Source organism: Dipodomys spectabilis, unplaced genomic scaffold, assembly GCF_019054845.1.
Source record: "Dipodomys spectabilis isolate Male_0828 unplaced genomic scaffold, ASM1905484v1 ptg000297l, whole genome shotgun sequence".
Classification (NCBI taxonomy): domain Eukaryota; kingdom Metazoa; phylum Chordata; class Mammalia; order Rodentia; family Heteromyidae; genus Dipodomys; species Dipodomys spectabilis.
The window spans coordinates 22,403,714-22,429,444 of record NW_024870974.1 but is presented as its reverse complement, the minus strand read 5'-3'; the positions used below and the strand labels follow the sequence as shown (position 1 = coordinate 22,429,444).

The 25,731-nt window shown below is 40.7% G+C and overlaps 1 protein-coding gene across 8 annotated transcripts in view; it reads right to left on the bottom strand.

Moving 5' to 3' along the window:
* Positions 1 to 542: 542 nt before the first annotated feature.
* The window catches only part of Elf2 (E74 like ETS transcription factor 2), a 71,815-nt gene continuing 46,626 nt past the window's right edge, over positions 543 to 25,731 (bottom strand). For 6 of the 8 annotated variants that reach the window (XM_042701612.1, XM_042701610.1, XM_042701611.1 and 3 more), the window contains 6 exons: positions 13,996 to 14,109; positions 12,203 to 12,376; positions 8,316 to 8,402; positions 4,788 to 4,980; positions 3,422 to 3,772; positions 543 to 2,304 (listed from right to left, as the gene is read on the bottom strand). In XM_042701612.1, the coding sequence (XP_042557546.1) occupies positions 1,680 to 2,304; positions 3,422 to 3,772; positions 4,788 to 4,980; positions 8,316 to 8,402; positions 12,203 to 12,376; positions 13,996 to 14,109 (1,544 nt within the window). In that variant the 3' untranslated portion in view covers positions 543 to 1,679. The remainder of the gene's footprint in view (positions 2,305 to 3,421; positions 3,773 to 4,787; positions 4,981 to 8,315; positions 8,403 to 12,202; positions 12,377 to 13,995; positions 14,110 to 25,731) is intronic. The other 2 variants (XM_042701613.1, XM_042701615.1) reach the window with 1 other exon arrangement.

The window sequence follows — 25,731 nt, the reverse complement described above, 5'->3', positions numbered from 1 at the left end:
AATTTAGAATGCTGACATAATTGGAAGTATGACATTAGGTAATGCCATGTAACACTTCTGATACTTTTTCTTAATCTGAAAAGGTCTAGAATGTTCTTTTTACCCTGAAAGGTCTGATTGGGGCCGGGGGAGGGGGGAGGGGAGGTCTCATCTGAAAGGTTTTTGTCTGTGCTATGACTCAAACTCAGGGTCTTGTGCAATGTGAGGTAAGTACTGTTCTGCTACTAAACTACTCTGAATTCACACTCTTCAAGTATGCCCAACTAAAATAAACTCATTTTGGTAGGGAGACCATTATAGTTAATAAAAAGTAGAAGAAAACAGCAACATGCAGATATCAGTCAATGTTAACAAAATGGAAGAATAAGATATGTAACTAAAGCAGCGTTGTCTATTTTGGCTTTGGAATATTGCTAAAAATGTCACCAAACAGAGCACTAGCCTCAGGGACAGCACGCTGGCCTTGAGTTCAAGCCCCAGACTGCAGACACACAGACACACCACACACACACACACACACAGAAATCACCAGAGACCAAAACTCAAGATAAATTTCATATCTATATTTCAGAAAACCTACTTGAATACACTTTGAAACAAGAGTACAACAAAATAGAATATACTTCAAATGTTGAATATACAAACTATTATAGTTCAAATCTGAACACTGGTACTTTCCCTCTTAAACATCAACTAAAAAAGAAAGAAAGGAGGAGGAAGGAAAGGCAGAAAAAAGAATGAGAAAGAAAACAAACACCAGGTATTAGGACTACCTGACCAAAATTCATGCTGAGCCTGAACTTGCAAGGGACCGGAGACCTGAAGCTGGCAGCGTGGCCGGGGCTGAGGAGGGGCACAGCCAGGCTACAGCAAAGGCCGGCGCCAGCGGTTAATTTGTCCACAATTAAGAAACTGACAGAATTAAACTACCATATAAAATGTTACATGTAAATTCTATAACAATACTGTGCTAGGTACAAGATTTTTAAAATTTTTCTTTTAATAAAAAAGCTTTACACAAACAAGCCATTAGCTTATTTCAAGGAAAAAAAAAAAACAAAAATTAGTCTAAGGCCTTTGTTTTAAATCAGCTTAAGCTATATGATATATATATATGTATAGATATATATATATATAATATATATATATATAAATCGCACTAGATCTTTTTTGCTACCCTCTTTCTTAAGCTTTTGGATCCATTCTTCGATTCACATTCTATAATACCTATTATTAAGCAGAGTCTTCACATAGCACCAGTTAAGTGAGTACTGTGCGAACACAGTAATAAATGCTGGTATGCATATGAAATGCATCAAGAATTGCTCTATGTAACAAGATCACCCATCCCAACCCCTCCCACTGAAAACCATACAACCTCTTACAGATGTTAGTGTTCCAAGTCTTAGTGTAACTGGACAGTGTAGTGAGCTGCTTGGTCCCTTTCAGTCCTTTTTCTTATTGGCGGGTTCAGTTGTTTCCTACTGTAAGAGGCAGTTTTCTGTCAGCATCTTAATTCCCCACTGAAACATGGGACAGGGAATTTACTTCCAGGAAGTCTGATTGTTTCTCATACATACTGAACATGTTTTAAAGTCTTCCCTTGACTTCTTGGCGCCCGCCCTGCCACTGTTCGCATCCGAGCTAGCACTGACGTCACCCTCCGAGGCCAGCGGCACTCATTTCTCACACGTCACCAGTCCTTCAGTTTTCATCGTCACAGGAAGGGCGATGGCCGAGGGCGTACTGACCACCACTACGTGCGTCACTGTCTTATTTCCATCCGCTGGTTTTTCTTCTACCAACTGCAAAGTTTTCACATCATGTTCTTGCTTTTTCGTCCCTGCTTCTGATTTAACCTCTGGCCCTTTTATGACAGCACTGATCACTCGAGGAGGAGTCTGGCCGGAAGCCTGTTGGGCAGGCACTGAGAGTCGCATGACAGGGGTGCCGTGGGCTATTGAAACAGGGGTCAGGGCTCTCACGGCCAGGGGGGTTCCGACAATGTTAATGCTCCCTGAGCCAGTCAGATTTGACTTTGTCTGTAGTTGACACTGTGCAAGTTGTGTAGCTGGGATGGTGATGATTTTGGCAGGCTGCATGGTGATTTTATCTCCGCTTTCAGCAGAGGTTGGCATCACGGCAGGGATTGTCTGAATGACTACCTTGGAAGGGGCTGACTGTGTGGGACTAGTGCTGGTTATTAATGGTGCGCCTGCATTCACAGACTGCACTGCTACCGTTGAAATCTTCTGACCCAGTGACGTCATTACAACAGGTACTTGCATTGCCACACGAACTGTCCTAGTAGATGAAAAAGAAAAAAAGTTCATTACATTTAATGCTGAATTAGAATCTCTCTTGTGCAAAAAAAGACCCAATAAAAACTCTAAAATGGAGCCAGGCACCAGTGGCTCAGAGCTTGTAATCCTAGCTATGACAATTGCAGTTCAAAGCCACCCTGGGCAGGAAAGTTCATAAGACTCTTCTCTCCAATGAGATAAACTGAAAGTGAGCTGTGCTTCAAAGGGGTAGAGCATTAGCCTTGAGCAAAAAAGCTCCGAGACTGCACCCAGGCCCTGAGTTCAAGCCCTACAACTGACCAAACCCAAAATAATAATAATAGTAGTAATAATAATATGGGCTGGGAAGGTGGCTCAGTGGTAGAGCGCTTGCCTTGCATGCCTGAGGCCCTGGGTTCGCTTCCTCAGCACCACATAAGCAGAAAAAAAAAAAGCCAGAAGTGGCGCTGTGGCTTAAGTGGTAGAGCGCTAGCCTTGAGCTGAAGAGCTGAGGGACAGCGCCCAGGCCCAGAGTTCAGGCTCCACGACCGGACCAAAATAATAATAACCTAAAATGCATAAAACTAGTGCTCACAAACTTGTATAGATGTACGAATAACGACTGAAACTTACAATATAAAATACCATGAAGCAAACATTGAAAACCTCACATTAAGTTGGGTCCTGATGGCTCACACCTGTAATCCTAACGACTCAGGAGACCAAAATCCGACAATCGTGATTGGAAGTCAGCCTGGGCAGAAAATTACCTAAAACTTTTATCTCCAATTAACCAGTAGCAAGCAGGAAGTTCAGGTGTAGCTCAAGTGGCAGAATGACAGCCTTGAGCAAAAAAGCCAAATCAAAGTTTGAACCCCAGTACCAGCACATACAAAACACATTGAAGTCAACCTTTAAAAACATAAAAACCAAATTCAGCTTAGTCATAACATCTACTTCAACAGCACAATATACATTGAAAAGATCAAGCACTTTTCCAAGTCCTGACAATGGTGGATTCTTAAAATGTGTGTATTTAGGGGGGGAAAAAACATTTCAGCTTTACTACCAAGCTATTTTGAAACACAAACGAAAACTCAAAAGTCAACACGCTCTGCTGAACGGTTTGCCCCGGTTACCTTGGAGCTGCGGCTGCTGGTAGGGATGCAGTGGTGGTGGGGGACCTGGATGAAGCATCGGGCGCGGGAGAAGTGAGGTTCACCACTCTAGCCACGCCCTTCTCTGCCCGGGAGCAGTTTATAGAAGAGGAGCTTTTTCCACCTCGAACAGAAGTCGCCGCTTTCAGGAGACTTTCTGCCGACAGCGACACTCGTTCTAACGACTTCTCATCCGCAGCAGCTGCTAACTCTTCACTGCAGGGCTCATTCTTGTCATCATCTATGACCACTATGTTTTTGGGCATGTCTTTGAACTGATACACAAGTCTCTGTCCTTCCACTTTTGCAAGAATTCCCCTTTGGTAGTAGTATCTGGAAAGGAAAACATTATTAAATGAATCCAGTGTATTATGCCTCCCTCTCCCCCACCAAAACAAAAGCCCACACAAAGCAAAAACTAACAGAAGCATTGACTCACATTTGAGATTAGGAAAGAGCTCTTACTGCTCTGAGTCTGTTGAAAGGCAATGCATCTGGAATGCAGTGCCAAAGGCTTTCATGACTCAGGAATATATAAAAGTCACGTAGCTCCTGTTAATTCTCTTCATTGCTTTGGCTTTTAACAGTCTCACAAGGTAGCCCAGGCCACCCTCCAATTTTTTATTTGTTTGTTTATTTATTTATTTATTTTGCCAGACTTGTGCCTTGAACTCAAGGCCTGGGCACTGTCCCTGAGTTTCTTTTGCTCAAAACTAGCACTCATCATTTGAGCCATAGCAACATTTTCGGCTTTTTCTGTGTATGTGGAACTGAGGAACTGAACCCATGGGCTTCATGCATGCTAGGCAAGCACTCTCCCACCGAGCCACATTCCCAGCCCCTGACAGACTCCAATTTTAAATCCTCCTGCTCTACATCCCAAGTGCTGGGATTATAGGTATGCACCACTATACATAGCTTATTCCCGTTCTTACAGAAAACAATGTACAGACAGAATGTTTTACTGAAACCTGTGGAATACGTGAATACTGCCACATGAAACGCAGTGTGCAAACCCCGTTAGCATGGTCCACTACAACCAAAGCTACAGATTTTTCCAACTGACAAAACTTGGAAGACTTTTTCATATCAAGACAAATCCATTCATAACATTCACAGGAATCAAAAACAGAAATAATTTTAAGAACTATTTCATTTGAGTTTGATTTTTTTAAGGCATACAATTTAATAATTTCTCAGGAAGAATCCTAAGAACCAAAATCACATTTTGTAAAAAATTTTAAAAAAATTTTTAAAGCACTTTTCAATAATGCTGAACTGCAGTCAAGCTCTCTCACTGTCGACCAGGCAACCTGAAGAGCCGCGTGCACTGTATTTGAGATCTCACCTCAAAGCCCGTCCCATGGTCTCGTAGTTCATGTCTGGCTTGTTCTTATGTTTCCCCCAGAGCTTAGACACAGCTTTCGAGTCCACAAGCTTAAAGATACCTTTCTCTCTTTGAGTCCACTTAATATACCGGGGACAAGTATTTTTATCTTGAAGTAGATCTAAAAGAAACTCCCATAGATAGGTCGTGTTTCCTTTAAAAACAACATTAGACATGTATCATTTTAAAATCTGTTGACAATTTTTTTGGGGGGGTCCGGTCATGGGGCCTGAATTCTGGGCCTGGGCACCATCCCTCAGCTCTTCAGCTCAAGGCTAGCGCTCTACCACTTGAGCCACAGCGCCACTTCCGGCTTTTTTCTTTTTGCTTATGCGGTGCTGAGGAATTGAACCCAGGGCATCATGCATGCAAGGCAAGCGCTCTATCACTGAGCCACCTTCCCAGCCCCAATTTATTGACAATTTAAGAGCAAATCTTTTTATAACAAAAATGCTCATTATACTTATATGCTGGCTTTTACAGTTTCCAGTTAACACACTAGGAGAGGTCTTGGGTTTAGTAGAAGGTACTGCCACCTTCTAGATTGTGAGTTCTTTCAAGGCAAAGGCACAAGACTTAATTCAGTTAAATACAATCACGTTTATTATCACAGATCTGAACTAAGTTAAATTACTTTGGACCTTTATTATACTTTAAGCCCAAATTCAACATGAAGCTTATTGTAAGGTACTGAGTTGTAATAATACAGTACAGCAATGTCCAATGCAATGTGTGAAACATTCTGGCATATACTTTTCTTTAATTCCCTAGGGTCACACTCTGAGGTCTATGCCTTCGTTCTAACTGCTCTCCATCCTTGAAGCAATCTTACCATCTTCCTTTGGACTGCTAGTAAATATACATAAATATATCAATAAAATGTATGGCCTCTATAAACAGATTTTTCTCTAAATTCTTAATCTCTTTCTACTTTGTATGCAGTAAAGTAAGATAAGTAGGAATGGGAAGGTGGCTCAATGGTAGAGTGCTTGCCTCACATGCATGAGGCCCTGGGTTCCATTCCTCAGCACTATATAAGCAGAAAAAGCCAGAAGTGGCGCTGTAACTCAAGAGGTAGAGCGCTAGCCTTGAGCTGAAGAGCTGAGGGACAGCACCCAGACACAGAGTTCAAGCCCATGACCCGACAAAAAAGAGAGTATCACTGTCTATTTAAAAAACAACAACAACAACAAAAAAAAACAAACACTTGTTGGGTGCTTGTAGCCCACACCTGCAATCCTAGCTACTTAGGAGGCTGAGATCTGAAGACTCCAAGGAAGCCTATCTCCAGTTAACCTGCAAAAAGCTAGAAGTGAAGCTGTGGCTCAGGTGATAGAGTGCCAGGGTAAATGTAACCATGAAATCCTGCCCACCCCCACCCCCACCCCCCCATCTACAACTAATGTAAGCTAATTAAAAAAAAAAAAAAGTCCATCTGTATGTATATAAGCTTCAGGCCAGAGTGGTGGCTTATGCATGTAATCCCAGCTACTTGGGAAGTAGAGGCAAGAGGATCAAGAATTTGAGGCCAGTCCTGGCAAAGACAGAGAAAGTTTGTCTCAAAAACAAAATGCAAACTGGCTACTGGTGGCTTACTCTTATAATCCTGTCTACTTGAAAAATTGAGGATGGAAAGACCAAAGTTCAAGGTCAGCCCAGGTAGAAAATTTTAGAAGATTCCTTCTCAGTGACAAGTTGTACACGATGGCAAACACCTGTTATTCTAGCTGTAGGGAAACCTAACTGGGATCAAGCCTGGCTCTTGTGTCCAGGCAAAATGCATTTGAGACCCCATCTCAAAAATAACCAACAGCTAGCATCAAGTAGCTCAGGCCTATAATCCTAGCCACTCAGGAAGCTGAGATCTAAGAATCACAGTTGCAAACCAGCCCAGGCAGGAAAGTCTGGGAGACTCTTATTTCTAAAATAAACTATTTAAAAAGCCAAAAGTAGAGCTGTGGCTCAAGAGGTAGAGCAGTACCCTTGAGCAAAAGCAACCCCAGGTACAGTGCCCAGGCCTTGAGTTCAAGCCCCAGGACTGGCATACATACAAAACAAACAGAAACCCAAGGGCTGTAGCATAGCAAGCACAAAGCCCTGAGTTCAAATCCCAGGACTGGCAAAAAAAAAAAGAAAGAAAGAAAAAGAAAAACTCAGAAAAGGAAGCTTTCTTTTTCAAGTAAGGATTATGCCTCATCATTATTTTGCAACAGAAATAACATGTCTAGATTTTGAATCCAGGCTTAACTAGCAGTAACTTGAATCTTCACTTTACAACAATTTGGCTTTCTAGCATTTGCTAGTACTACACTAAAGTTTCCAACAAAAGTTAAAAGACAAAGCCGGGCGCTGGTGGCTCACGCCTGTAATCCTAGCTACTCAGGAGGCTGAGATCTGAAGATCGCGGTTCAAAGCCAGCCGGGGCAGGAGAGACCGTGAGACTCCTATCTCTAATAAACCACCAGAAAACCGGAAGTGGCGCTGTAGCTCAAGTGGTAGAGCGCTCGCCTTGAGCTGAAGAGCTGAGGGACAGCGCCCAGGCCCAGAGTTTAAGTCCCACGACCGACCAAAAAAAAAAAAAAAAAAAAGTTAAAAGACAAAATCTAAGATATTGGAAATGAGAAATGTCCAAAGAGAGACAAGTATATAAAAATATCTGGGGGCTGAGAAGGTGGCTCAGTAGTAGAGTGCTTGCCTTGCATACGTGAAGCCCTGGGTTCAATTCCTCAGCACCACATAAGCAGGGACAGCGCCCAGGCCCAGAGTTCAGGCCCACGACCAATAAGACAAAAAAAAAAAAAAAAAAATCTGCAGTCTGTGTCAAATGCAATCATCTGTCCCTAGAAAAGTACTCGATGCGAAGTAGAGCTTTCTGGCCTAACTAAACACTCAATTTATTGGGCTTTAAGAAAGCACAGAATGGAAGAGCCCGTTGCAGTTTTTATTTTTACTGAGAATATACATAATTAAGCAAAAATGTAAGTTTTGACTCTGAAACTTTTATACTAGATAGTTAAATTTGCCTCAATTCCCATACGGATTCAAGCATGTTAAAACAATTATGTATCAGAAAGCAAATCTCCTCCTTTAATTTAAGTGGCTCTATGGGCGGATGTCACTAAATACAGGGCATGGTACAACTGTAGCTGCAGACTCTGAACACATTCTGATAAAACTCCTCACATGTGCCTGCACTAGAAATAATTTCTTTTTTTTTTTTTGGTCGGTCATGGGCCTGAATTCTGGGCCTAGGCACTGTCCCTCAGCTCTTCAGCTCAAGGCTAGCGCTCTACCACTTGAGCCATAGCACCACTTCCAGCTTTTTTGGCTTACGTGATCCTGAGGAATCGAACCCAGGGCCTCATACATGCAAGGCAAGCACTCTACCACCTGAGATACCTTCCTAGCCCTAGAAATAATTTCTTTACAAATATAAAAAGGCCCCCAATTAGAAAATACTATTTCATATCCAAAATAACCTTTAATTACCTTTTCCTTCTCTGGGTTTCTTCTTGATTCCTAACTCAGGAGACCCATTGGGAATTGGTGATTGCTGGGTCTTTGGTTTACGGCCAACTGAAAAAGATATTAGAAAAACAAAACAAAGCAAAACAAAACATCAGCACTCTGATAACACATTACTCATTAAAGTAGACAGTAATATGTGAACTAAAATACTCAGTGTAGATATGAAAAGTTGCTCTTAAAAGGAGCCAACACATGTGCAATTTTAAAATAAGGCAATTCTAATCCCAACGTACATAGCAAGTCAGTTACTACTAACCTTAGGTCCATGTTCAGAACTTCCATTTGCTAACGTTACATTAGTACAATAAAAACAACTCCTGTTAGCAAAGTTTTCTGTAGTACCGCAGAGCAAGATACAGCTTTTCCTATTTATTGCAGATTGGATAACCTGTGAAGCCCTTTCAGTCCACAGGAAGTAAAAAAATATTAAACAGTATCACTCTAAGCTAGTTAATTCAGAATTCAAGTGTTTAAATGTCCCCACTTTAATTTGTAAGGGGAAAAAAAAAACCTTCCAAGTGATTAGATGTCTCATAAATGCTTGCCATTCTCTTCTGTTTGTCCTCATTTCTGTCACATCATCAACCACAGTAAAGGGAAAAGCAAAGGCTCTACTCTGTATGACGGAGGGCCTAAATCTGAAAAGGTCAGATGGATGAACACTGGCAGGTGAGAGCCTCACAAAAGGAGTTGGAGTGTTCATGCCTATCACAGTCTCAGGTTAACTCTATTATTACTGACTCGGGATTATCTCATATGTCCTACATTAAAACCTCAATTTAGAGTATGTTTTTGCTAGACTCTCACTTTGGAACCAAAGGGAGCCTTAAACACAGTGAGTTGATTATGCTTAGCATTAAACTCCTGATCTTCCTACCTCAGCCTTTAGAGGGCTGGAATGGTGAGATTATAGGCATGAGCTACCACGCTCACTGAAATGTCTTAGGTTTTTATTACAAGATATATAATCAAGGATTTCATTCTGCTACTTCTGACCAGTAAAATCTGCTTGGCAAAAATTAAAACATCAAGTTTACTGGTTTCCCTGTTAGAATTGACCTTAATTTCTCAGATTCAATAATATTTATATGTATGAAATAAGTCAGTAACAAAATTAACATCACCACTATCACCTAATAATTCATGAACAAAGGCCCAACAACCAAACATTTAAAAAAAGAAAAAGAGCTAAGCAAGCATGGTAGTTTCTGCTTGTAGTACAGCCTCTGGGGAGGCTGAGGTTGGAAGGATCATTTAAGATCAGCACACTCCCTATTAGGAAAAAAACAGAAGGCCAGGAGCTGGTGGCTCACGCCTGTAATCCTAGCTACTCAGGAGGCTGAGATCTGAGGATCACGGTCCAAAGCCAGCAGGAAAGCCCGGGCAGGAAAGTCCGTGAGACTCTTATCTCCAATTAACCACTAGAAAACCAGAAGTGGCACTGACTGAGGCAAAAAGAGAGCACTGGCCATGAAGAGCACAGGGACAGTGCCCAAGCCCAGAGTTCAAGACCCATGATCTACCAAAAAAAAAAAAAAAAAACGAGAGAGAGAGAATAAGGAAGATTAGCCTAAAACGTCTTAATTTTCTTAGAAAATAGCCTTTCTTTCTTGAAAAATTCAGAACATTATTCTTCAGTAGAAAAAAGGGTTTCTATAGTCAAATAGATTTTTAAAATACTGAATGCTAGCCAGGTATTGGTGGCTCACAACTGGAATCCTAACTACTAGGGAGGCTGAGATCTGAGGATTGCAGTTTGAAGCCACCCCAGGCAGCGAAGTCCACAAGACTCTTATCTGTAATTAAGTACTAAAAGTCTATAGTGTTGCTCAAATGGTAAGGGTGGTAACTTTGAGCAACAAAGCTCAAAGACAGCTCAACCAAGCTCCAAGTTCAAGTTCAAGGACCAAGACCAAAACAAAAGTACTGTATGCTATCTAAATCTAGAGTCATAACACACATCAGTGTATTAAAGGTTATAGAAATAAAAGAGCAGCTCTGCTATTAAAAATAACAATAATCTATTTCTGCTTCTTCAGGGATCCCTGACACTGGAAAGAGGTCCGTGGGCAGGGGTGAACAGCCCTGACTGTAGGTGGTGGGCTAGCGTAGCCCTTACAATGCTGCTTCTGTCCCCACTGTTGCCAACACCTGTAAAAGACATCCACATCCGAGTCCAGACCCAAATGTTAGTTCACCTGGGGTTTTTAAAAGCATGGCTCAAATGGTAGGGTGCCTGCCAATGAGCATGAAGCATCAGATAATGAATTTGAGTCCGTCTCCCACAAAAAAAAAAAAAAAATTAAAATTAAAATTAAAAAAAGGCAGAAAGAACCAAATGTTACTCTGTCCACAATCAACAACTAACCAAAATCTTCAAGATTAAAGCTGGGACTGGACTGAAGTTCAAAAAAGTCAGCTGAGCAATAAATAAAAACACTTATCTCCAATTAATCAGCAACAGGCCAGAACTGGAGTTGTGGCCAGATGGTATAGCTCCAGCCTTGGGGGAGGTAGGGAGAGGGGTGAGAAAAAGGTGAGGAAAACCCAAAAGCTCTGAATTCAAGCTCCACTAGTTTATAATGTAGTGACTGGCCATGTAAACTGTCCAGTTCTTTTACCCATTTATTAACTGTATTCTTTATCCTTTCAGTGATTAATTTTTTAAGTTTTTACTTTGTTTGTTTTGGTTTTGGCCAGTCTTGGGGATTAAACTCAAGGCCTGGGCACTGTCCCAGAACTTCATTTGCTCAAGGCTAGCACTCTATCACTTGAGCCACAGCATCACTTTTGGCTTTTTCTGCTTATGTGCTACTGAGGAATCAAACCCAGGGCTTCATGCGTGCTAGGCAAGCACTCTACCAATAAGCCACATTCTCAGCCCTTTTTAAAGTTCTTTATGACAAAGATTTCAAGGGACGGTAGGTAAATAAGACTATTTATATGTATCTCTTTGTTTTCAAACCTTTACAACAGGAAACTACATATAATCCCTGTGTTATATGGAAGAAGGCACTCTGTGCTTTCACTTTTTCTTTTTAATGGTGCTAGAGACTGAACTGAGCCTTGCACAATGCCAGGCAAGCTCTGTACCACTGAGCTATGCTTTGCTGCCTTGATGATTTTCACGCTAAAATGCAATGAAAGAGATTAGTAAAGACTGGAATGAACGGACTGGAGGCTCATGCCTGTAATCCTGGCTTCTCAGGAGGCTGAAATCAGGTGTCACTCAGAAGCTAGATGTCACTACTGGCATTCTGAGAAGGGAAGAGTATTCGCTTTTTTTAAATGTCCCCTAAAGAGGGGAATCTAAGACTACGAAAGATAGAGAGTAAAATTTCTTTCAAGCAGTCAAGCTGGCTTCCGAGGTACAAGCCTGTAACATCAGCTCTCAGGAGCTGAGGCAGAGAAAGAGCAAGGCCAGAGGAGGTCTAGGCCACGCCATACCTACCGAGAGGAAATCCACGCCTCATGAAACAAAATCAAGTCCAAACAGAACAGCTTAAGAGTTACCAACTACAGAGGTGTAGCTCAGAAATTAGGAGGCAGAGTGTAACAAATGTGCAGGGACTCTCTACAGTCTGCTACATGACCAGTACCTGTACCTGTTCCAAAAGGGTCACTGTTAGGGAAGAAACTACAGGGCTTAAATACAATCTTCTTCAAACGGTATTAACATATTACAGCACTAAATAAAAAACACCGTAATTTGTTATTTCTTGGAGACTAGCTAACACCAATGTTACATCGACAGCTCATTATTTCCTATGTCCCTTGATGGGGACCAAAAACAAAGACATCAGAAAAACATTTGTCTGCCCTCTCAGAAATTCATGAATATACTCCACCTTTTTTCTTTTTCATTGGTTCATGGCTGTCTGGAGATGTGGGGATAGGAGAGGTATCCATTGGCTCAGACTCTTCAGTTGACACCTCCACTACAGTTTCTGTAATGACATCTGGCCTCATAGCAGCATGGATAAACTCTGGAGTTGATACACAAGGAGGAACAAACACTTCCACTATAAAAAAAAGTTGAAAAATTAACATTTCCCACCCCATTAATGTCTCTAATATGGTAGTTCAATATTTAGAAGATATAAGGCTTACTATGTACTAATTAAATTAGGCTAAGAACTTAATACTACAGAAACCAACTTGTAATACTAAAAGAGCTGAATATGATCTAAAGTAAACAAGAAAACAGATAATAAAGGAAACCATCTTGGCTGGGCATTGGTGGCTCATGCCTATAATCCTAACTACTCAGGAGACTAAGATCCAAGGATCACGGTTCAAAGCTAGGTGGACAGAAAAGTCCATGATATTTTTCTCCAATTAACCACCAAAAAGCCAAAAGTGGAGCTGTGGCTCAAATGGTAGAACACTACCCTTGAGGAAAAATAAGTTCAGGAGCGGCACCCAGGCCCAGGTTCAAGCCCTAGGACAAGAAAATCATCTTGAAGGCCGTGAGTGTTCCCCCTGCCCTTCATACTATTAAGTGGATTGTAGGGAAACTAAATTGACAGCTGGGAAAACATTTGAAAATAATTATAAAATAGCTTTTGAATGATTTTCAACATATGTATCATTATTATTTAAGTTGGTTACAGATGTATGATACAAAATGGAAAATTCACAAATATTCAACAAAAAGTATGCACCTTTAGCTTATTTTCAAATATGAAAAAAAAAATTTCCTTCAAGATTTTCTTGCACTGAATCTTGTAAAACTGCTTTCAATTGGGGGGAAAATACTCAGTTCTGATTTTTTTTTTAATTGTGATTGTTAAGAAGTTTTACAAAGGGGTTACAATCTTAAGTCACTAAAGCAGTAAATACACTGCTAATATTCACATTGTATAATATTGTCCCTCGGGCTTCTTTCTAACATGTATGAATCATCAGGATATGACATTTCTACTTCAAATTAGATAGTTAATATACACTAACATGGATATACTAACAATAATGCCGTAATTTCTGAATGCATGGGATCCCTATTCCAATTAAGAAATTTGAATGTTCTTGGCCTTTACTGCAAATTCATGTAAGAAAGGCCAACCAATAAAGCAAGACAACTAATATTTGAACATTAAAATAAAATTAAGGCAAACTACAATTAGTATAAATTAACTGAAGTCAGTCAAAAAAGGGACAAAAGGGTAACCCACAGACTAAAAAGATCATGAAGAAAATGGTATATGCATGGTATATATCTAACATGAAGTTACTGCCTATCCTACTTTTAAGAACTGCAAAAACTTACAAGTTAGCCAGCATTAAGGAAATAGGACAACACAAATAGCTATTTAATAAAAATTGTATGAGTATAGTGGGTCCTTCTGTATCGTTTATTATAAAAATTAAATACAATACTTAAAGTTGTGATGAGATCTTAACAAATAAAGAGTAATACATAATATACTCAATAGTAACATTCTTACACTAAGAAAAAAGGTACTCTAATCCCTGGATGAAGCAAGAGGACCTAAATTCTAGGCCAGCCTGAGCTACAGAGGGAGTTTCAGGCTACCTTAGGCTGAACTGCCTAACCCTGTCTTAAACAAAATAAAGGAAGTCTTCATACTAATATGAAGCAATGTGATGTGTTTAATATAACAATGGATAGTTCACATACCAGGACTTCTCGAATCTCTCAAGCAGGTAGGAGATTCCATATGAAGCAGCGCTTCAGCAGCTTCAATTGTCTTATCTGTACAGTGTGCATTACTGCTGTGGACTGATGCTTCCACTGGGGAGAAAATAATTTCTACTCAATTAAAAATGAATGAAGCACAATACGATAACCAAAACATCACTGAAATATAAATTAACTTCCATGTGAATCACTCTGTAATATTTATTGAAATAATTTAAAATTTATTAAAATAACAAAAATCATTTGTAAACTAATTGTTGATTTAAAAACAACCAATAAGACACATGTAGTGGTATCTCCTGTAATCCTGGCACTGGAGGATTTAGTTTGAGACCAGCCTAGACTATCTACAGAAACCCTCAACAAAACAAAACATGGTAAAGTTAATTAGAAACTAATGAGAAGTTTCTAGATCATATTCAAAGGAAAACTAAAGACCCTTGAAATTCAAACCCTGCAACAATTTTAGACCAAAACTAACTGGGGCTAGCGGGGGGAGGGGGGAGAGGATGGGGGGGCAAGGAAGAGGATGGTTATAGATTAACAATCCTGGGAGCTCAATTATGTATTCTGATGTTTTACCACTAAGTAAAAATAGGGATGAGATATCTAGCAGAATTAGCCACCATTAACATATTAAATAGTTCAAATCTCCAGGTTCTTCTGGATGAGTAAACAAACTCTAGGCAGGGCATTAGCAGCAGAATTCAGGAACTTTCTTCACAATAACCTTGGTCTTGTTAGAACCTCATTAGCTTTCATTCGGATTTTACCTATACTATTTTTACTGGAATATTTTTCATTCCATTAGGCCCTTGCTAATTCTACTGTCCTTGTATCTTTCTCTTTGCATTTCCTTTCTGCTTTGCTGTAAGTGCAACTGACAGAAAAGCATGCAAGCAGCGGTTTGTACTTTCAGGTCCCACAGCTTGGTTTCTGGTCTCTGCTACTTAGACAAGCCTTTCACTAAACAGGATACTAATAATACTCATCTCAAATTAGCTGTGGAAATAAAGTGATTCCCAAAAGAAACTTATTAGCATAAATGGTGAGTTCCTTAATCCAACCTTCTATGGCTACAGTTCCTAAGGAAGGTGAAGGTGTGTGTGTTTATTTGCTTGGGGGTGGGGGTGGGGGGAACTCTGCTGTGGACCCAGGGCCTCAATCTAAGCAAATACTCTACCCCAACCATTCACACTGTTCATATTGGTAAGGCACACAGATATTTATTTCATGTATTTTGGATAACCCACTGGTCTTAGAGGAAAAGTGGCAAGTCAAAAACATACTGATTAATTTTACATTGTGACTTAAGTTACTGATTATTTCAGAAGTCCTAACTCATTAAATTCATAAAGTTCTAATTTAGTAGATTTTTCTCAAGATGGGCCCTTAAGGAATTAAATGTAAATGTTTATAAAATTTCATAAAATCATACTATAAATTTACAAAAGCTGCACTGAATCTTCCAAAATAGTTCTTTGAACTGGAGAAAAATAATGCCCACATAAGTCTTAAAATTCACCAAATGCTAAAGCCTCAGCCTTCACACTATTCATTTGGAAAGCATTTAAAACTCCAGGGACTGTTTTACCACCTGCTGCATATCATCCACAGTCTTAACCAAGGTACTAGTCTCTCCAGTTGCTCTTTCCATTTATGGAAATCTGCTCAAAGCTAACTGGTTCCCGACAGGCAGCCAAACCTCTAAGTCAATCTATCTTTAGGTGACCCTGGTTACTCTTATCTGCAGCTACACTGGAGCTTCAGAGATCAGCCCTTCTGGGTCTACATTCAAAACTTAGTATTGAGTAAAATGTATTACTACCATCCTCAAGTATCATTTTCACAGTACCTCCCTACAATACTCACATGCAGGTGGAAATCATTCTCTGGTCTTGAAAGTTTAAAATACAACGTAAGAACCATTCTCTCTAAAGTTTGCTTGGTGTTGCAATTCAGTTGCTGTCTTAGGTGCTATTAATAAACCATACGGGATAAAGTAATTCCTTACGTAACTGTAGTAAGATATACCCTAACAACTCTACTACAAAATAACCGAGTTTCATGTATTTGGTATCTGCGTAGAAATAGAACTTTACCAGACTTCTGAATATTTAAGTTAAAAAAAGAATAAAAACTGCCCAGTTACATATTAAATGTCCTAAATTCTTAAGTAGCTTGAGGTATGTCTTCAAACGCATGATTTTATGTTAGTACCAATTTTCTTTCTTTCTTTTTTGTTTGGTTGTGGGGCCTAAACTCTGGGCCTGGGTGCTGTACCTCTGCTCTTCAGCTCAAGGCTAGCGCTCTACCACTGGAGCCACGGCACCACTTCCGGCTTTTCCTGCTTATGTAGTAATGAGGAATCGAACCCAGGGCCTCATGCATGCAAGGCAAGCACTCTACCACTGAGCCACCTTCCCAGCCCCAAGTACCAATTATTTTTAAATGTATTTTTTCTGACCTCAACTTTCCCTCCCTGTTAAATTCAACATTATATCTTCTAAATATTTTATTTATACTTGTTCATGCCTTAAAATTAGGATGGGAAAATATCTAAAAATCCCTCATGAATTATCAACTAACGATCAAATATGAATGCAATCAATGGGTGGCTGCTGAGTATTGGGCCCTGTGCTATAAATTTTGATACCAGCATGAGTGGGTTCTGGGCCTGCAGAGAGCAGCAGGGAGACACAGACTAGAGGAAGGAAGGTGAGCAAATGCAGTAACTATAGTCAATGTACAAATCAGGGACTGCAGAGAGCAGCAGAGAGGGAGGAAGGTGAGCAGTCACTGTAGTTAATGTATGTGTATTATATAAAAAAAAAAACAAAAAACAAAAAAAAACACGTAATTTCAGGGGAGGGATGGGAAAGGAAAGATGGGGGACCACAAAGGAAGGGATGACATTGAACAAGTCGCATGGTACTCATAACCTGACTTATGGAACTATAACCCCTCTGTACAGCTACTTAATCATAATAAATAATAATAATATTCTAAAAAGAATTCAGAGAGCATCAAAAAGTTAAGTGCAAGTAAGGCATAAAATAAGTGAACTTGCTATATGAGAGCAGTGAGTTCTTCCCTTTTGGGGATGTGTACTACACCTCTGTGAACTGGTGCTTTTATTTACCAAGTCTGGGCTAAGCATAAACAAAAATCTAAGTGTCAACCTCAGGTCACTTTTACAATAATGCAACAATGACAGTGTAAAATGGTGTAAAAATGAATAATGTATCTCCTTATACTTTTATTTTAACTTAAGCAGAATTGGAGAAGGGGGAATGATACTGAGGAACTCAGCAGGGCCTTCTTTTTTGCCATTTGAGCTATGACCCAACCAACAAGTAACTTCCGATAATGGAAATTTTTCTTCCAAAGTGGTTCAAAGTGGTCGAGCACTAGCTTTGAGCAAAAGAGCCTAGGGACAGCGCCTAGGCCCTGAGTTCAGCCCCACAACCAACAACAACAAAAACAAATGCTTTAAAGCTGGGCACCAGGGGCTCATGCCTGTAATCCTAGCTATTCAGGAGGTTGAAATCTGAGGATGGAGATTTGAAGCCAGCCCGGGCAGGAAAGTCCTTGAGACTCTTGTCTCCAATTAATCTCCAGGAAAATGGAAGTGGCATTGTGGCTCAAAGTGGTAAAGCGCTGTATAGACTTGAGCGCATAAAGCCCAGCGATGGTGTCTGGGCCCTAAGTTCAAGCCCCATGACCAACCTCCTCCCCCCGCTATATCTTCTATTCATTGATAATTTTCAAAAATTTCAAAATTACTCATTCTATTTAATTAACAATTCAAACAAAAATTTAAAGCTGCACATTATAAAATGTAAACAATTTAACGGTGCTGTACAAAGTAGCTGAAAAGTAAAATCTGTTCCTCTTAAAATTTGATTAACAAGTACTCTATGCAGACTTGTGTAAAAACTTTTTTCGTGGGGCTGGGAAGGTGGCTCAGTGGTAAAGCGCTTGCCTTGCATGCCTGAGGCCCTGGGTTCAATTCCTCAGCACCACATAAGCAAAAAGAAAAAAGCCGGAAGTGGCACTGTGGCTCAAGTGGTAGAGCATTAGCCTTGAGCTGAAGAGCTGAGGGACAGCGCCCAGGCCCAGAGTTCAAGCCCTACAACCGGACCCCAAAAAAAAAAAACTTTTTTCGTGCCTATCCTGGGGCTTAAACTCGGAAGCCTGGGTGCTCCAAGCTAGCGCTCTACCACTTGAGCCACAGTTCCACTTCCAGTTTTTTTGGTAGTTAATGGGAGACACAAGTGTTGTTAACTTTCCTGCCCAGAGTAGCTTTGGAACATGATTCTCAGATCTCAGCTGCCTAAGTAGCTAGGATTACAGGTATAAGTCACCAGTCCACAGCTTTGTGTATAAAAATTTATAAGACAAATATATGAGCAAATTATTTTAGGGGAAAAAAAAACAAGTTACAAGTAGTTAGTTGGCAGTGCTAGTCAATGCTCCTTGAAACAGGGGATGCATCAATAAATTCTACAACTATTTCAATTTTAATCATAGGGCCAAAGGTAGGATTTGCTTATGTCTTCATTTACTATTGGTAAAAATAAGCTTGTTCCATTTCTATCTTTCTCATCAGCTAATGTTTGTATGGTAGACTATTCTTGATTCACTTAACAGCTGTTACAAAATACCAAACTTGGTAATTAAGTCTGACAAGAGGCATACCTCTCAGCTTTGCCTAAGAGACTGCTGGCAACAGATCTAGTCCTTAACAATGTTCTCAAGTCAAAAATAAAATTTAATAGCAACTTAGTTTGAAAGCAATGGGGGACAGAGGGGAGGGGTGGAGGGGGGGAAGACCAGAAAACACTTCATTGGGCGATACATCATACACCAAGATTACAAATCCACCATTCAATCTCTGTACTCATTCACCTCAGTTTATCCTCTAGAGATGAGCCTCAAGACTACAGCAGAAATAACAAACAATACACATGAACAACAACAAAAATTAAAGTCTGAGGTACTCTTTCTTTTCCCTTAATTTTCAATTAATACAGCTATATTTTAAAGTGTAAAATGGAAAAAGAACAAAATTATTTTCTAAATCAATAAACTTCAAAGGGTTATATTTCTTAGTAGATACATTTTTAAAAGTCCAAAAGTTAAATGAACACCTTTTCTTTAACCCAGTATCCAAAATTTTGCCATCTCAACATGTAACCAATGGAAGAAGGTGGCTCACGCCTATAATTCTAGCTACTCAGGAGGCAGAGATTTGAGAAGCCAGCCAGGCAGGTAAGTCCATGAGATTCTTATCTCCAATTGACTACCAAAAAATCTGGAAGCAGAACTATGGCTCAAGAGGTAGAGTGGTAGCCTAAGCAAACAGTGCCCAAACCCCGAGTTCAAGCCCCAGGACTAGCACACACATATAACCCCCCAAAAAAATTCCACTTTGCATGCTACACTTCAAGTATTGAAAAGTCACTTGGGACAAGAGGCAATCATACACGTGACCTTTGCAACATTTAATTCAACCTTTCTCAAACTTTTTCTGGACAGAAAACTCCTTTGCCATCAAATTAAGGAGAGATTCAAAAAGATTTTTGAGACTATTAAGTGCTTAGATATTTATTTAAACCAAGAAAGCTGTAAAACACTAATACATTTAAAAAATAAATCTAATACTTATGTAAATATTTTATAAAAATAGCTTTTTAGGAAAAAATTTAAAGAATAGCTTTTTGTTTTCCATTTTTGCACATTTTTTTGATGGTGCTGGGTTTGAATATGGGGCCAAGTACTGGCTAAGCAGGTGTTCTACCACCGAGCTACATCTGAAACCCTGTGACTCTCCTTGATATTTGATTTAATAGAAGGTAGATGGAGCCAGTAGCTGGTGGCTCACACCTGTAATCCTAGCTATTCAGGAGGCTGGGACCTGAGGATCTCGGTTAGCCAGACCAAACAGTAAAGTTCACGAGACTATCTCCAATCAACCAGCAGAAAATTGGAATGAAGCTGTGGCTCAAAGTGGTACAACACTAGCCTTGAGCGAAAGAGCTCAGGGACAGCACCCATTCCCAGAGTTCAAGCCCCATGACCACCCAACAGAAACAAAAACAAAACAAGAAGGTAGATGAAGTTATTTATCTCCTCTTTTATTCAGTATGGTGGTGGAAAATCATGATTTAGCCTCTAAAAAACTCATTCTGAGCAGGGCACTGGTGGCTCACAGCTGTAATCCTAGCTACTCAGGAGGCTTAGATCTGAGAATCATGGTTTGAAGCCAGCCGAACAGGAAAGTCTGTGAGATTCTTATCTCCAATTGAACACCAAAAAAGCCAGAGTGGAAGTATAGCACAGGGATAGCATCCAAGCCCTGTGTTCAAGACTCAGGACCATGGGGCAGGGAAGGTGGCTCAGTGTTAGAGTGCTTGCCTTGCATGCATGAGACCCTGGGTTCGATTCCTCAGCACCACATAAGCAGAAAAAGCCAGAAGTGGCGCTGTGGCTCAAGTGGTAGAGTGCTAGCCTTGAGCTGAAGAGCTGAGGGACAGTGCCCAGGCCCAGAGTTCAGGCCCCACAACCAACAACAAAAAAAAAAGACTCAGGACCAGCACGTGCACCCACATCCACACACAAGTCTGTGTCGGTGCTGGTGACTCTCACCTATAATTCTAGCTTCTGTGGAGGCTGAAATCTAAGGTCTGCGACTCAAAGCCAGTCCAGCAGATAAAGGCAAGGAACTCTTATCTCCAACTAACCAGCAAATAGCAGAAGAAGCAGTGTGACTAACGTGGTAGGATCCAGTTCAAAGCCCATTGCCAGAACTCACACACACACAAAGGGGAAAGACAAGCAATGCCTTAATACTGTATTATTTAATTAGTTATTCTGAAGATCCTCCCAAAGCCTGTGAAAGACTCTCAACTTCCAGAATCCCTAGAAGCTGGTGTTTGAGAAGGATAGCTGTAATTCATCATCAAATGTGATCATTGGTTGAATGCCGGTAGCTCACACCTGTAATCCAAGCTACTCAGAAGGCTGAGATCTGAGGATGGCAGTTTGAAGCTAGCCCTGACAGAAAATTCCCCAACAAGGCTAAGATTTGAGGATGGCAGTTCAAAGCCAGCCCAGTCAGAAAACTCCCCATGAGACTCTTATCTCCAATTAATCACTCAAAAACTAGAAGTGGTGCTGTGGGGCTCAAAAGGTAGAGCGCTAGCCTTGAGCACAAAGGTTCAGAGACAGTACCCATGCCCCGTGCGTTCAAGACCCACAACTGACAACAACAACAAAAAATAATAATTACTAAGTTATTTACTTATGTTTAAGTTTTAGCTTCTTAATATAAACATAAGTATGCAGACGAAAAACTATATGATTATGTTCCTAAAGTACAGTTATTTGTCTACTTACATATAAGGGAATTTTTTTTAATAGTATTGGGCTTCAACTCAGGGCCTTGTATATAGCACTAGAATTTTTTTAAGCTTTTGTAAATATTTGTTTGTTTGTTTGGTGTCTTTTCAAACAGTATCTCTATACAATCTAGGTTGGCCTGGAACTCACAATCCAGCCAAGACTTGAAGTATTTACCACCACACATGGCTTCTTTGAATTTTTGAACATTTAAACTATAGATTTACATGAAAAATTATTTTAAATGAAGTATGACAACATTCTGCTACTTGCTCTTCTCTACCAATCAAGTGTTCTGTATTGGAATTGTGCTGATTTTTTTATACTTTGCTATTTCTTTCTAACTCATTTTGTGTGTGTGTGTGTGTGTGTGTGTGCGTGCGCGCGCGCGCATGTGCCAGTACTAGGACTTGAACTCAGGACTATACACTCTCACTCAGTTTCTTCTTATGACTGCCACCCTACCACCTCACAGCCACTCTTCCCAGCCAACTTATTTGTGGATTAACTAGAATTATTATCTCAGACTTTTCTGCCCAGGCTGCCTCTGAACCTTAGAGCTCAGCCTTCTGAGTAGTTAGGATAACAAGCATTAGCCACCAGCACTCAACTTTGCAACTCAAAATTTTATATAAACTTTAATGCTGCAATGAATTTTGAAGGGTAATTTCTTCAATACATTTTCAAATAAAAATTCCTTCCAATATTTGAGATAGAATCCAGAGCTTCACATGTGCAAGACAAACAATCTACTACTAAACTATCACCAATTTTATTCAGAATAAAAAAACTAGTATCACTCCTGTTTGTATTTCAACACATTTCCTATTTTTTTTCACTAATCTATTTTTCACTGCTTTTTTTGGTCGTGGTAGTGGTGTTTAAATCGATGGGCCTTTTCAAAATTGATACAAATTGAGCACCCCAAATCAGAGAATGTGAAGTCTGAAATCCTCTGGAGGTTATGAAAATATTACAAAATCTAAAAAATCTCTGAAATCCAAAATACCTTTGTTTCAAGTACTGTGGATAAAGGATGCCAAATCTTACTAGATATTCCAGAAACAAGATTTTCACTTGCAAATTTCATGATAAACTTTGACAAACTTACAAAAATACTGTGAAAGTCAATGAAAACTTTTAGGGTAAATTTCCAGAAAAATTACCTCCTCCTTTAATAACTGTACTTGGTACAAAATTTTTTCAAATTTCTAAAGAAAAATAAAACGAAAAGGTGAAGGACTGTGCATTTGGAGATAAAATTCTTCTGTATGAGCTGGTGCTGGGACTTGAACTCAAGACCAAGGGGCTCTCAATTAAGGCTTGCACTCTACCATTTAAACCACATCTTCACTTCTGGCTTGTTGCTGGTTAACTGGAGGCAAGAGTCTCATGGACTTTTCTGCTTGGGGTAGCTTTGAATTAAGACATTCAGGTCTTGGATTCCTGAATAGCTAGGATTACAGGCGTGAGCCACTGGCACTTAGCGCAAAATATTTTAACTGAAAATTCTCCAGAAACTCCAGATCATACATATAGAATACTTTCACAAGAAATAGAACTGAATCTAAATTATTAAAATTGTATCATACAGCTGGGAATGTGGCTCAGTGGTAGAGTGCTTGCCTAGCATACATGAAGCCCTGTGTTCCATTCCTCAGTACCATATAAACAAAAAACGCTGCAAGTGACACTGTGGCTCAAGTGGTAGAGTGCTAGCCTTGAGAAAGAGAGTGAATGAGAGAGAGAGAGAGAGAGAGAGAGAGAGAGAGAGAGAGAGAGAGAGAGAAGAAAAAAGTTCAGGGATGTGCCCAGGCCCTGAGTTCAAGCCCAGGACTGCAATATTAATAGTAATAAAAATAAATAAAATTGTATCATGGACTTACTCAACATGTGCACATAAGCCTCAAGTTTCAATATGGCACGCATTTGTATTTTAAGACTGAAAATCCAGGTGTTCCCAGATCAGGCCTGTAATCGCAGCTACACAGGAAGCTAAGATCTGAGGATCACTGTTGAAAGCCAGCCCGAGTAGGAGAGTCCAAGAAACTTTTCTCTCCAGTTAACTACCAAGCGGAACCGTGGCTCAAGTGGTAGAGCAGAAGAGCTCAGTTCAAGCCCCTGGACCAGCACACACGCATGCACTCGCACACACATTCAAATATACATATGACCGGACTTGTAAAAAATAGTTTTATTGTTAAAGGTTAAGGAATTCATAAGCAGTGTAGACCAAGATAATGATGGCTATCATTGTAAAGATTAAAAAGTGTTTGTAACTTAAAAAAATAACAAGCAAAAAAATTAACAGGTTTCATTTTTATTTTCATATTCATTTCTCCCTGAAGTCTCAACCACAAATTATTTTTAAATGAAAATGACTTACAACAAATAACCGTTTTTTACTTGAAACTTTAATGGCAGCATTAATATTGGCAACTAAGGAAATACAAATACATAATACTTACATTTTTAAAGGCGGAAAATAAAGCAGTATGTTCTTTGGCGCCTTAATATATCCAATATCAGTGATATTAAGTGACTTCTACCTGGCTTGAAAAAGTTAAATGAGCCACATTCAACTGAAAGCACATCTCCTCTACAGATTTCCATGAATATCACTCATTCTATGCTAATCATCGACACATTACTGCCATTACTATAGCTATTTTTACATTAGATTTCTGTCTGTCTCCACACACTTAATGACTTCCCTTAAGGAGATAAACGAGTTCACTGTGTCGATCTTACAAACAAAATTTTCAAATATTACTCTGCTCATATTGGTGGAAATTGGCAGCAATAAAATTTTAGCGCCATGAATCCTACTTTTTGGATCACCTTTCCTCTCTCGGCTTTTTAAATTCACTGAATAAAACCAGTCTCGAATTTCCTTTTCTACAATCAAGCCTGCATAGGCGCTTCAGATTACATGAGCATGAGTGAAAAAACAATCTGAAAAGAATTATATGCAAAATGTTTACAGTATTATAATCAAATGAGAAACCTTAACTTGTGTATTCAGCAGTGCATTGGGCAGGGCGAGGAAATGGATTCATTTTAGAAAACCATTTTCAGAGCCTGGCCACGTACAGCTTACTGTAAGGAGAGCACTTGCGTACAGCATGCAGGCGAGATCCGGGGTGCAGATCCCAAGCACCTCAAAAACTAATTCAGAACCCTTATAAAAAGACAAAACTTTGTATCTTGAAACTAAAAGGTGTCTTTATAATATCCATTCCAAGCAAAGTATCTACAGGTTACATTTGATCTGTTTCAAGAGCTGGTTTAAAAAAAAAAGACATTCGCAAAAACTAAGCTCTCAACTTGACAGCGTTTCTTTAAGAGTTCTGTCTTCAGGGGCTATGTTAGGACTGTGTCAGAAGTACACCTAACCACTGGAAAACAACACCTTTTGAAAAATACACGTTCAGGCCTCACCAACATCACGGACCCTGCAGTCGTAAGCATGGAGAACCAATACTACAAAGCCAAATAATACACTAATTCATGCCACAGCATTCCGGAGTAGTACAAAGGAGCCAAGTCCTCACTGGGCGGCTCACGCAGCAGCTCAGCTCTGTGCGGATCCAGAGCCGGTCTGCGCGCTGCAGCGGCCGTGACTGCTAACTTGGGGCTGTGGCAGCGAGTGCCAGGTGCCAAGCGCCACCGAGTGCGGAGCCGTTCGCCATTACTGTCGGGCAGGACAGCTGGCAGTGCCCGAAGCTCGGGGGTGGTTTTAGGAAGCACGTGTCGTGGCTCCCCGCAGCCTCGGGGCCGCGGCCCGGCCGGCCGGCTGGTCATTCCCAGACCCCGGCGTGGGGACAATGGTGGGGGAGCGCGAGGTCCTCCACGGCACTACTGCCGGGGGACTCCTCGGCTCCCCGGTCCCGCGGGGGGCGGCGCGGAGAGGGACGCGGACGCCGACTTCGGTCGGACCGAGGGCCCCGGAGCCCCGCCGCCTGCCGCTAACTCCCGTCCGTGCCCTTCCGCCGCGGCAGGGGCGCCGCACATCCCCCACCGCGGCCACTTCCGTGTTTACACTCCCTCTTCCCTCCAATTCCATGCGTACATTGTCAGCCCCACTCCCGCCCAGCCCTCATTGGCCGTCGCGGGCCGCTAGTCCCGCCCCCGCAAGTCAACGTTCTTATTTGGAACCTCTCTGCCAGCAGATTGGAACCCCGGGCTGTCAATCCGGCGCCTCTGTCCTCTCCCAGGCGCTTCCGCTATGGTGGGAGGTTTGGGGGAGGGGAAGGGGCTACTCGGAGCAGAGGCGAACCTGGGGCCGGGACGCCCTCAGCCCGCTCCTTG